This window comes from Lactuca virosa, chromosome 6, assembly GCF_052849685.1.
Source record: "Lactuca virosa cultivar CGN04683 chromosome 6, Lactuca_virosa_CGN04683_v6, whole genome shotgun sequence".
Classification (NCBI taxonomy): domain Eukaryota; kingdom Viridiplantae; phylum Streptophyta; class Magnoliopsida; order Asterales; family Asteraceae; genus Lactuca; species Lactuca virosa.
In genome coordinates, this window is record NC_136431.1 from 219103314 (window position 1) to 219117423 (window position 14110).

Here is a 14110-nt window from a genome sequence, read left to right on the forward strand (position 1 = left end):
CTGAGGTGACAAGTGTCATTTAACTTGCGACGCCTGAAGAACGTCGTATTACGAGGCCGTCTGAGTCTTAGCATGGTTATAATAGCTCACATGTGGTATTAACAAATCATAAGATTTACGGGTTTTACTTTTAAATTAAAGAGTTATGTCAATTTAACTCACATGAATTACTTTAAGTATGGAAAAATACTTGCATACTTTCGGTCTTAGGATTAAAGACAACACATAACACATAAAGTTTACGGGATTTTTCTCAAATCAAAAAGGGTTTTATGCCGATTTAAAATCACTTTTATATCTCTAAGTATAAAAAAAATACTTGTTTATTTTCGGTCCTGGGATTTAGGACTACATAACTTTTATAAGGAAAATATTGGATTTTCTTTGGAAACTATTTCTGTTAAACTTCATTTCATCAAGAAATGTTAGACTTCAGCTATAATCGCTAAGTGTATATGCTAGGGTTATATAAGAATCTAGTCACAATCGACTTAGAATTGGTGGGCCCGCCTTATCTCCTGTTCCTTGTTTGGTTGTGGACCTAGGGCAGACCCATTATATTCAACGGTTTATTTAACTTAAATTTTATATAACTTATATACGCTGGGCGACTATAGAAGGAATCTATGGGTCCTTGTAGGGTACATTATCGCATAACATAGAAGCATTCATTCCACACTTAAATAAGAAAATATTGGGTTTTCTGGAAACATATTTTGTCGCTTTTACAAGGAAAACGGTTTCTTTCTCAAACAAAACTCTTATGAACTCACCAACTTAATTGTTGACACTCTTTCAAAACTACTTGTATTCTCAGGAAATCAGTGAAACAGGAAAACCAACAGCATTTTGAGGATGGGACGATAAATCGTCAAACAGTTCATTTTATCATCATAATGTAATTGATTTTGAAACATGTAAACTTATTTCATGGTGTAACCTTTTCAATTATATTTATGATGGTTGTATTTACTTTGAGCACTATTATACTCGTTGTTGTGATACTATAGATGAAGTCCTCCACCCCCGGACGTTTCCGCCATCCTTGGTTTGGGGGTGTGACACCAATGAAGTTCTTCAACCATATAGCCTCCTTTGACGATTCGCTCGCAGCTATATACTCTGACTAACATGTTGAATCAGCTACGGTTTCTTTCTTGGAACTTTTCCATGTTACAAATCCTCCATTGAGGGTAAACACCCAGCCTGACTGAGACTGGAAGTTGTCTCTGTCGGTCTGAAAGTTGGCGTCGCTATACCCTGCAACTCTTAAGTCATCACTGCCACCAAGCACAAGGACCCAGTCCTTCGTCCTTCGCAGATACTTAAGAATGTTCTTAACCGCTATCCAATAAGCTTTACCTGGATTTACCTGATATCGACTAACCATGCTCAAAGCAAAAGCCACGCCAGGGCGAGTACATGTCATAGCGTACATGATCGACCCAACGATGGAAGCATATGGAACTCGACTCATCTCTGTTATCTCTGCATCCGTACTCGGACTCTGAATCTTACTCAGCTTGGTATTACTCTGGATAGGTAACTCTCCCTTCTTTGAATTTTCCATGCTAAAACACTTTAGCACCTTATCCAAATAAGTACTTTGACTAAATCCAATTATTCTTCTACTCCTATTCCTCAAAATCCTTATTCCCAGAATATAGGCCGCCTCTCCCAGATCCTTCATAGTGAAACACTTTCCAAGCCAGGACTTAACCTCCTGCAAAGTTGGAATGTCATTTTCTATAAGTAGTATGTCATTAACATACAATACCAGGAAAGTGACTATACTCCCACTAGCTTTGACATATACACAGGACTCATCCTCACTCCTAGAGAAACCAAACTCTTTGACTTTCTCCTCGAAGCAAAGATTCCATCTTCGAGAAGCTTGTTTCAATCCATAAATTGATTGCTCAAGCTTACACACTCTATTGGGGTATTTAGCATCCACAAAACCCTCTGGCTGACTCATACAAACAACCTCAGCCAACTTTCCATTAAGGAAAGCGGTTTTGACATCCATCTGCCATATTTCATAATCATGAAATGCAGCTATGGCTAACATAACTCTAATAGATTTAATCTTAGCCACTGGTGAGAAGGTCTCATCATAGTCAACCCATGGGGTTTAAGTAAAGCCCTTCGCAACCAGTCGTGCCTTGAACGTATGTACCTTTCCATCCATGTCGGACTTCTTCTTGAAGATCCATTTGAACCTGACTGTCTTACGACCTGGTACATTGTCAACCAAGTTCCAAACTTGATTGTCCTACATGGACTGGATCTCGCTGTCCATTGCCTCCTTCCATTTAGCAGACTTAGGGCTCGTCATGGCTTCTTTGAAGTTAGAAGGCTCATCCAAATTTACTAGTGTACTATCACTAATAAATGTATCACCATCCGTAGTTACATGGAAATCATAAAACTCTGGTGCCATTCTAACTCTAGTGGAATCTCTAAGAGGCAACGACTCGTCAATTGGTTCAACATGAATTTATTTCTCGGGTTGAGCGCTAGTGTTAGAGGTTCCTTCATCGCTTGACTCTTGAATTTCTTCAAGATCAATTGTGCTCCCACTGTCCTCTTTGCATATAACCTCTCTCTTTCTCTCTCTCTCTCTCTTTCTCTCTCTCTCTCTCTCTCTCTCTCTCAAGACTCCCCTTCGTGCTATACATACCATGTTTTCACTAGGTCTGTAGAACAAGTATCCAAAGGACTTTTGTGGATAGCCGATGAAAATACATCGCTCACTTCGAGGTTCAAGCTTGTCGTGAGTCTCTTGTCTAACGAAAGCTTCACAACCCCAAACGCTGATATGTGCCTATGAGGGAACCTTCCCTATCCACATATCATGAGGTGTTTTGGCAACCTTCTTCGTTGGGACTAGATTAAGAATATGGGCGGAAGTATCTAAGGCATACCCCCGTAATGTTATCGGAACTGAAGCTCGACTCATCATGGAACGAACCATGTCCTACAAGGTTCGATTACGCCTCTCATTCATACCATTAAGTTGTAGTGTCCTAGGAGGTGTCAATTGTGAAACAATTCCACATTCCTTGAGGTAGTTGTGGAACTCTATACTAAGATACTCACCACCCCTATTGGATCTGAGCATCTTGATCTTCCTGTCCAATTGATTTTCGACTTCATGTTTAAAATCTTTGAACTTTTCAAAGGTTTCTGACTTATGCTTAATTAAGTAGATATATCCATATCTACTATAATCATCGGTAAAAGTCACATAAAATCGATTTGCATCCCTTGTGGTGGATCTGAAGGGCCCACACACATCTGTGTGTATGAGATCCAACAATACTTCACCTCTTTCATAAGAACCACTGAAAGGTGATTTAGTCATCTTTCCAAGCAAAAAAGAATCGCATGTATCATCTGACCTTAAGTCAAATGATTCCAACACTCCATCCTTTTGGAGTTGGGCAATGCGTTTCTTGTTGACATGTCCAAGACGACAATGCCACAAGCATGCTTTGTCTAAACCATTAGACGTATCAATTTGTAACACACTATTTCCTAAATTGTCTACAACCATCACAATTTCATATACACCATGACAAGGTAATGCTTCAAAATAAAATACACCATTGTTATAAGCATTAATAGAACCATTCTCATTATTGAAAGAATATCTAAAACCTTGTCTGTACAAACCATGAAATAAAATAATATTCCTTGTCATTTCTGACGAGTAGCAACAATTATTTAAATCTAAACTTAACCCACTACTAAGCACTAAAAAGTAAATCCCAATCTTGGTAATAGGTGACGATCACCTTGTTGGATTAATGTCTAAGTCCATAACTATATTTGGTATGTACTTGACCCGACCCGGCATGGTCCATTTGGGTTGCACTTCACCGACATAATTTATATGGATAGTCTTTTGAGAATAGTATATTTATGATTTATATTAATATATTATAAGTTCTAATATATTAATATGGAATCATATTATTTAATTAGTATTGATCAAGAATTAATTTAGAATTAATTAAGTGATCAAAAAGAACTAATTAAATATGGACTCTTATATATATGGAATGGGTCAAGTTCATTTAGGTTGGACTAAGCTTTCATGGATGGTCCATGGAGCTTTTAACCCATGGATCCTATGTAAATGAAAGGTCATGGGTATTAGGGTTTACATGGATGTAACCCTAATCCTCCATAATATATAAAGGGGTCCTTGGCTCACAAAATTGGAACAAGTGTGTGAAAATAAGAGTGGGCCGATTTTAGTGTGCATACATATTCTCTCAAGTTCTTCTAAGGTGTTTTGGTGATTTGTGATCCCTTTTGAGGCTTCCACATTATTGGGGCTAAGCTCTTAAAGCTTGAAGACATCAAGCTACATCAAAAGGTATGTCATCTAACTAGAACTTTGTAGTATAGGTGCTTCATAATATGCTAGTTAGGATGAAACCTTGGAATAGTTAATATTTGCATGTATAATAGAGAAAACATATATCCAAGGTTTATAGGGTTGCATGTACACCATAGGAGTGTTAGAATGCTCAAAACCCAACAGTGGTATCAGAGCCATGGGTTGTTTTCTGTTATATTGATGCAAATGTTTTATTTTCAAGTTGGAAAAAAAAGGAAAAAAAAAACATGACGTTTGTCAAATTTTAAGATAATTACTTGTTTTGTGAAAAACGAATTATTTGTAAAATTTGAATCATTTGTTATATGAGTTGAATTAGCTCAAATTTAGTAAAAGATAAAATGATATGATTATTTTATTAGTTTTAAAAGTTTGATCTAAATGTTTTAAGGAGTTACATATTTTGTCATAAAATTTTGGAGCTCAAAAGTTTTTTTTTTAAAGTTGTGATCTTAAGGGTTGTTGAAACTTCCATAAGTTATGGATATGAAAGTTTTTAAAAAAAAAAAATTTGATTCAAAGTTTTTATGGAGTTACAAAATTTGGTGTTAATGTTTTAAAGAATTCCATAACTTGTTCTTAAGTTATGGAACATGGAAAGTTTCATCATAAAACACCATTAATTCCATAAGTTATGGAATCCAAAGGTTTTCAAGAATTACAAAACTTGCCCTCAAGTTTTGGAATTTGAGAAAAGTTTTTTATGAAAAAAAGAATTGAATTCTAAAACTCTTGGGTTCATAACTTAAACAATTAATTAAATGGTTTTAATTTTGAGTTTAATAATTGGAATTATGATGTTTTGTTGAATAGTTCAAATTAACTCTTATGGAGTTTATTAATAGTTAATTAAAGCGTTTAATTAAAAGAGTATTATTAAATCCATAAATATATGGTTTGAGTTTAATTAAATTAAAAGTCTAGTTTAATTAATAGATTAAACCACCAAGTATTTTAAATGTCTAAAATACACCCTTATATTATTATAATATTAAAAGTTTAATATATTATATGTATAAGAGCAAGTCGTCTTACCCTTAGTAGACCTCATTCACGAAGCCGGTCTATAAGGGGGGTATAAGGTTACTGCCTATAAAATGGCAGTTTAATGGGTGTCCACTCTCACTCACCGCTTCCTTGACCGGTGGAGGGTCGTTAGCCGAACAGGTAGGACAAGGACTATAATTCTCCCTTCATTATAAGTATAATGATAAATACTAAGTAACTAAACACTTATAAATTCCCAATCTTAGTTACTTAGGAAAATGTGAATAAGGTGCTAATCCATGAAATTACACTTTGCACTTTGTTTAAGCTGTTAGTGGAGCGTGTGTGGTTAACCGGCACACTAACATGGACTTAACAAGGTAGGCAAAGGGTAACTTAATGTTAATCATAGTATCGTTGGAGCGTGTGTGGTTAACCGGCACATCGATTGAGGGGTAAATATTAAGGGTACCAAGTATATTTGCATGGTTACTTCACACCTTGTTTTGTGATCCTCGGCATCCCAGTCACAAAACCTGAAGGGCACACTCGAGATTGAAACATGCCATTGAAAAGTTCAATGAATCTCAAAAGAATCTAGGAGTTTCAAAACCTATTAAAACCTAATAATACATTTCGTTTATCTTGGTGGAAATTGGTGAATCGTCATTCACCTACCTTCAAATATTTTATAGCTTGGATTACGGCATCCCTCTTCCAAGTTATAAAATAGTTTGTTGGGTCCTAGCCTTAATATATCATATTGGGTGTTATATTAAGGACTTAAATCAACTTTACGTGAATTTCTCCCATTTTTGATGTCTGGTTTAGACAACAATGATCTTCCCAAACCAAGCTTTCCTAATGAATATGACTTCCCGAGTTTGGCTCATGGAAGTCATACTTCTCTACCTCCACCTCCTCCAATTATTCTCCCTAACCCACAAGTTCAAGGTCACTCAAGCCCTAATGGCAAGCAAGGTCTATGTGTGATCACATCTTAGAGATGAAGTCACATATTGACAAGCCGGGAGAGTTGGGTGTCAAAGTCTTGAGAAAGTTGGATGTTCAATCACTTTCTAAGTCACATAGTGAGTTCCTTTGGGACTACTATGAAACAGACTATGACATGAACCTTAATGATCATATCTATTTGCTTGGTGCTGCTGAATCAACAATGATTTGGAACGATAGTAAAGCAAATTTGATTAGAAGATCAACTTCCCAAAAACTTTATGGACAGTGACAATGGTGACACTGGAAATCCAGAAAAAGCATTATCTTCCCAATGGAAAGGGATTGGCCATAGTCAACCCGGTTGACCAAATGGTAAAGAGAAAGGCTAAGTCTGAGATAGTCCCATTACCAAAAGGTCCATATGTTTATTTTGCCAAAGGAAGGGGCGTTGATTGCAAAGCTGCCAAATTTACCTAAGGATGTTAAAATCAATAAGTTTGACTCTACATCAGGTAGAGCCCATTATCTAACTCTGTTAAGTTCTATTCTGAGATCCTCATTACATGATGTGACTGGGTCACATGTTGATGTTTTAAGAATCAAAGAATAGAGAGAAATCTTAAAGGAAGTATATGCTGATTCTGATCGCGAAGGTGGATTTCGATCGCATCAGAATTTTGAGCAGTTGCTTAAGAAGTTATGATATATTGCTAAGGAATAGATAACAACAATTTTTCATGTGGATTGTAAGGATAAGTTTTTCCGCAAAGTTTTAAAATAAAAGAAAATTGTTTAATTTTATTTATTTGAAGTATCCTTACAATGGCATTTGTGGAAAATTGTTGCTTATATGATTCCACTGACAGCAATATTGGAAAATAGATTTGATTCTTTCATTTGTGGTAGTGTCTAAATTTACCAAATCATGAAAGTTCTTCATCGCCCAAGTTTCAATTGGACCGAAACTTGGAATCATGCAAGTTGAATAGTATGATGAATGAGAACTTTCAAGCATTGGAAAATCAAGACTAATTACTTGTTCACATGGATGTGTGAGTCAAGTGAAGGACTAAAGGGATCGAGTACACATTCTTGTGCACTGGTCATGTCCACCACAAAGCTCGTTAAGACTATTTGATTTACTAAAGTTTAGTAAATATGGTTATACTTACAAGTTTAAGTATAATTCTGAGACATTGGAAAAGTCTCAATGTATGGCAGAACGAATGGGAAGAATCAAATTAGGCAGAAAGATAAAAGTTTCTCAAATCTGAAAAGATGGGAGAGTACTTTAGTATCATGTTTGTGATCATCTTAATGATTTAGAAATCATATCACAATTAGTCCTCTAAAGGTCATCTTAGTGCATTCTTATGACTAAGAAGATGAGTCATGAATTGTTGAATGGTTAGATCAGGAAGATGAGTCATACTTCGTTCCAAAACAATTCTTAGAGTCATACTCCAAGATTGTAACTTGAGTGACATATCCTAAAGAAAGGTTTAAAACACTTGTCAAATGTAAGAGTAAAAGTGTCCTACTCTTGTACATTTGAAATTGGTAAGTTGTGATGTTTTGGATAAAACAAAGACCAACTAAGGCCAATTGTGTGAAGTGTTTGTCTTGATAAAGAATCCGCACTATCTCTTGAATATTTGGCAAGATAGTCTTATATGTCAAGAGGATAGTGGGAGTATTAAAGATCCTAAAAAGAATTTCAAGAACTAATCAAGAATAAAACTTGAGGTTCTTCACTAGCACACGACTTGAGGTTTATAACCTATCGTGTTGACATATTCTGTGCCCATTCCAGTTAAAGTTGGCTTTGCATAGGAGTTCTGAAAGTTCTCAATTGGTTGCATAAAAACTGGAAGCAATGGCAGGCCCTGTACTGTCAGGTGGCAAGAAGTTAAGATTGCATAAGTTCAGTCCATATGAGTTTGGATTTGTCATTATCCTTGTCTTGTGACTATGGTTTTGACGATTCACATGGATAAGAACACATACACCATAAAATCTAAGAGTCATAAGGTTTCTCTCCGATTCATGAAAATGATGGTGAGGAAACACTTCCACCAAGTAGATTTGAAGCAGATGGAAAAAGGTCTAAACAATTGAGACTATGATTACGGCATCCCTTTTCATAGTTCTAAAATTGTTTAGACACACATGCATGCTATCTAAGGAAAGGTGTATGATTTCGATAAAGTTTTATCAAAGCATCTCGTATCAAAAATCTGAACTTTGGTAAGAAAGTCAATAAATTATTGATTTCTAGAAGTCCAGCTGATTTCTGAGTACATGTCAAAGCTAGTGGGAGCATAAGTGTTATGCTAATAATCATCATGTAAGTGGGAGCATGATAATTATTGTTAGTGTTGCAAGTTAGCAATGTTAATTATAGAAAACAAAAGTTTCAATTCGTGAGGCTGCACGGATTGAAAAAGTTGTTTTGCTATAATTAAGGGAGAGGATATACTTCATTTCAGTTCTAAAGGCTTAGATTGAGACCTTAATCATCTTTAGTCAAAAATATATATATGAATTTCATGTTGGATTGGTTCAACTTAAGGAAATTCTATACATTGCGTTCTCAAAATTCGATTATGATTACGGCATCCCTCTTCATAGTCAAATTTTGAAAACATGGCAAATAAAAATATTGTAGCAAAAGACTGGTCTAGAATCATGTCTTTATGTGAGACATCATGAATCGTGTACCATTTGCTTTGGGTACAGGATCGATTGCATGTGCTATAATATTTGTCATTTCTAAATTTTTCCAAATGCCCAGAGGCATTAAGAAGGGAAAAGGTCTAGAATTGGATATGACTAAAATGATTAAGCAATTGTCGAGGACAATCTGAGGTTTACCAAAGATTGGTTGCTCAGGGACAGTTGGAAGTATAGTGCTAATTTTGGAAGGACCATATTGACATATTCTGAAAAGAGGCATCTCTTATTCAGAAGTGATAGTCAAAATGAGAATATGGAGTTGTCTCCATAGGTGGAAGTTATCTGTGTAAGATTAGAAAACTTAATGCAAGAAGCATGTCCAAAGCAATGTACTTTGAATATGAGACTTAGTTTCCATGGAGTTGATCTCCATTGGAATACCTTATAATGACTGTTGACAAGTCTTTGTGACTTTGTACATATTCATTACAGGAGGGTCAGTGCATATAAGTTTAAAATCTAAACAGATTTCGATAAATGATAGGAATTTGAAATTCTCACATTTTTCGATAAGGATTTGGGAGTGTGAAATTAGAATCATTGAAATTATGTTCAATTGGTTTATTTCACAAAGTAAGGATCATAGACAAACATAGAGTGCATACTTGGTGTATGGCAAAGCTTTTGTTTAAGAAAAACATAGTGTACATGCTTGGAGCATGGGACAACTAGTGTTTTTAATTCAAGTATAAAGTTGATAAAACCGAAACAATGAATAATGAGTAATCAGTATGGTGATAAATAAAAGTGTTTATTTATATTCATAGGGTTTGATACCATATTTGATTCATTTATTCTTGTGTTTCACTTTGCATGTTTTGACTTCCAGAATAACTAAGTCGCTCTTCCTGAATGATTAAGTTATTCAAACCATCCACAGTCGGTCATATGTTGGAAGTAGATATGAATCAAGACTGTCATGGGTTGGTTTGTAGAGGTCCAAGTTGGTGGACAAAGTGGTGCTACAACACTCATGAGTGCTCATAAGTTCTGAGTATTGGATTCAACCCACGCTCATTTGAATCACTTCATGGATTTTATCACGAGTGATCATGAGACGATAATATCTTATATTCTTAAAACCTAGAGATATGAGTTGTTACTATGAGTTGGTTATACATTGATTGAACGAAAACGCATTGGTAACTCGATGTTATAAAACGTGCCTTTGTGTATGATTCAACAAGTAGTAGAACAAGCCATATGAGTCGAAGTTTATCCATTCCTTTTACCTTCGGGATAAAAGCGATATCTGTGGGCCCCTCGATGATTTAGCGATGACACATGTGAGTGCTTGGTCAAGCCATGACTGATTTGATTTGTTCAATCAGTCAGTCATCATAAATCGAAAATCGGGAAACAACAAATGGACAGAGAGAATGATTATAATCCATGTCTCAGTCCATATGATATCTAGAATGGAGGAATATATGATCCCTTATCTAATGGACAAGTCATTGACAAGGTCAGAGTTCGACAGCGGCTTTAAGAGCTACGATTGCCAGTTAGGTTTTGAAGTCATACTCAATAATAGTTTTAGACTTATCCAAGTGGGAGACTGTTGGATTAATGTCTAAGTCCATAACTATATTTGGTATGTACTTGACCCGACCCGGCATGGTCCATTTGGGTTGCACTTCACCGGCACAATTTATATGGATAGTCTTTTGAGAATAGTATATTTATGATTTATATTAATATATTATAAGTTCTAATATATTAATATGGAATCATATTATTTAATTAGTATTGATCAAGAATTAATTTAGAATTAATTAAGTGATCAAAAAGAACTAATTAAATATGGACTCTTATATATATGGAATGGGCCAAGTTCATTTAGGTTGGGCTAAGCTTTCATGGATGGTCCATGGAGCTTTTAACCCATGGATCCTATGTAAATGAAAGGTCATGGGTATTAGGGTTTACATGGATGTAACCCTAATCCTCCATAATATATAAAGGGGTCCTTGGCTCACAAAATTGGCACAAGTGTGTGAAAATAAGAGTGGGCCGATTTTAGTGTGCATACATATTCTCTCAAGTTCTTCCAAGGTGTTTTGGTGATTTGTGATTCCATTTGAGGCTTCCACACTATTGGGGCTAAGCTCTTAAAGCTTGAAGACATCAAGCTACATAAAAAGGTATGTCATCTAACTAGAACTTTATAGTATAGGTGCTTCATAATATGCTAGTTAGGATGAAACCTTGGAATAGTTAATATTTGCATGTATAATAGAGAAAACATAGATCCAAGGTTTATAGGGTTGCATGTACACCATAGGAGTGTTAGAATGCTCAAAACCCGACACTCCTATTTCCCATAATCAGGTTCATCTTCCCATGCTCCACATCCTCACTTCTTCTTAGTCCCTACAAGTCAGAGAAAATGTGAAAACCACATCCTGTATCATGGACCCAGGAGTTATAATGTGATGAGTTTTTAGATTGAATAGTGTAAATACCTGCCTATCTTGTCATCCTTTATATCTTGCAAGTACATGGGGCAGCTTCTCTTCCAATGCCCCTTTTCATGGCAGTAGAAGCAGGTAGCCTCTTTAGGATCAGAGGCAGGGGGAGCTTCAGAACTAGACTTTGCTTTAGGGCCATTGCTAGACGACCCGGCTTGGGACTTTCCTTTCCAGTTATGTTTTGAGGGAGCTTTCCTCTTATTCCCTTTCCCATGCCCAATGGCCAAGACGGGAGCGTCAGCAGTAGGAGTGGATTCAATACCCTTTACCTTCAATCCACTTTCAACGGTTCTCAGCAAGCTTTGAAGCTGACTCAACGTGACTTCCTCTTTGTTCAAATGATAAGTCATTTTGAACTGATCATAACAACTAGGAAATGAGTGCAAGACTATATCGATAGCCAATTCCTCATCGAAATTCACGTTAAGTATCAGTAAACGATCCACATACCGCTGCATGCATTGCAGGTGGTTCGTGAGAGACTCTCCATCCTCCATCTTGGTGGTAATAAGTGACTTGACTATCTCATACCTTACTTGATGTGCTCTTTGATTGTACTTCTCCATCAAGTCCTTGCACATGTCAGAAGGCCAATAGTCCTCATAAAACCGCTACAGCTCAGGAGTCATAGTTGCCACCATGATATATGACACTTTGGTCGTGTCTTTGAAGTGGGCCCTATACTCAGCTATTTCTTCGGGGGTAGCTTTAGATTCATCTATCACGTTCAGCTCTTTGTCGAGGACATATTCCTTGTCCTCGAATCGCAATGTAACATCCATAAAACTCATGTAAAATTTAAACTTTTCAAACATTCCAAAACCATCCATTGTTTACAAATTGTTTTCAAAACAATCCAATATCAGAGTTTTTCCCAGAATTCACAACATGAATACCAAGGAGGTGCATGATCAAGCCTTCGCCTTCCCGCGATCATCTGATGTACCTGAAAAAATCCACAACTGTAAGCAAGAAACTTAGTGAGTTCCCCCAAAATACTGATACATAACAAATACTACACATAATAACAGCATGTAATGGGTCCACATCTTTACAGACTGGATTACCCCCGAGCCCACAACATGAGTTCGGCTTGCCTATCGGGCCCACAACTCATGTCTGGACTGCTTCCGAGCCCTTGACATATGTCTGGCTTGCTCCATCAGTCCTTGGACTGGAATACAAAAGATTAGCCCACAGTACGAGTTTGGCATGCCCTGCCCGACCCTCAGCTCGTATCTGGAATGCTCATGAGTCCTCAGTATGAGTCTGGCATGCCCTCCCTGGCCCTTAGCTCATATCTGGCATACTCCAGGGTTTGTTGGCTACAACACGAAGCAGTAAAACCTCAACCCAGCTCACGTAACATGTCGACATGTAACATATAATTACACATACAAATAATCAGACAGTATCACAGGTAGTCCTACAGATCTACCAGACTAGCCAATCAAACTAGCATGCATATCTAACTCATACTCAGCATATCAATAACTACTAGGATATCAATCCAATGGGCCGGCCTTGGTGCCTGCGACCCCTACGTATAGTGAGGAAAACTCACCTCACAAGTAGTGTTGAACCGGTAATATCAATCCAACTCACAGCTCCAACTCAACTGCCTACAATCACCAAGTGACTAGCCTCATCAAAATCCGAAAATACCCGAAATACCCTCAAGGTCAAACATGGTCAACCATGGTCAAAGTCAAACTCAATAGTCAAGGTCAATAGTCAAGGTTAACAGTTCATGTTGTCCCAACTCCTCGAGTGCATCTACTGACTCGTCGAGTTCCTTCATATCTCAGAAAATCGTGAAAAGCTCGAGACAACTCGTCGAGTTACTAGAGCAAATCGTCGAGTTCTTTAGCATCCAGAAAGTGGGAAAAAACGACTCAACTCGTCGAGTTGGCTAGGCAACTCGTCCAGTTTTCATAGTCTTAAGGCATTCATACACTTCTAAGCGAAACCAAAGCCCCAAACTATAGATCTGGTCCCTTAGGACTGAAATACCACGTAAAGTTGCTAGCTTTACGTCCATGCATGGCATCAAGAGGGATAAATCACTCAAACAAGGCTTATCAAGGGACTTAGATCATGAATGAGGGCCAAGACTTGATAAAGTTGTCAACTTTAAGTCCATGGAGGCCATGAGATGTCCATATCTAAAACCATGGCTTCATAACATGCTCAAATCCAAGAATGGTCCCAAAATAAGTTAATAATGGCCATAAACTTTCAAAAGACGAGATCTAGCAAAGGAATGATCAAGATAACGACTTTATACCTCCAAATGGTTGCAACAACACTGAAAATCCCAGATCTAAAGCTTCTCCCTTCAACTTTGCACCACCAACTTCACACTCCTACAAGAAAAGCAACAAAGAACACTCTTTAAGCTCACACACACATTCAAAATGGAGAAAGATGCACAATTAGGGCTTTCTTTGGACTGAGGGGGCGGTGAGGGAGGCTAACAATGGGTCATAAGGTCTATAAACAGGGTGCAAAACCCTGAAAAATAGGGTTTCATGTTCAGCCCTCAACT

General features: G+C 37.0%; 1 protein-coding gene across 1 annotated transcript; it reads right to left on the minus strand.

Moving 5' to 3' along the window:
• Positions 1-11534: 11534 nt before the first annotated feature.
• LOC145122305 (uncharacterized) lies at positions 11535-11912 on the minus strand. Its single transcript, XM_079057925.1, has one exon. It carries the CDS (start codon positions 11910-11912, stop codon positions 11535-11537), a length of 378 nt encoding a protein of 125 aa, XP_078914051.1.
• Positions 11913-14110: the final 2198 nt, after the last annotated feature.

Excerpts from the sequence above, each read along its gene's own strand:
- LOC145122305 (XM_079057925.1), bottom strand. The coding sequence starts at position 11,912 with ATGACTTATCATTTGAACAAAGAGGAAGTCACGTTGAGTCAGCTTCAA.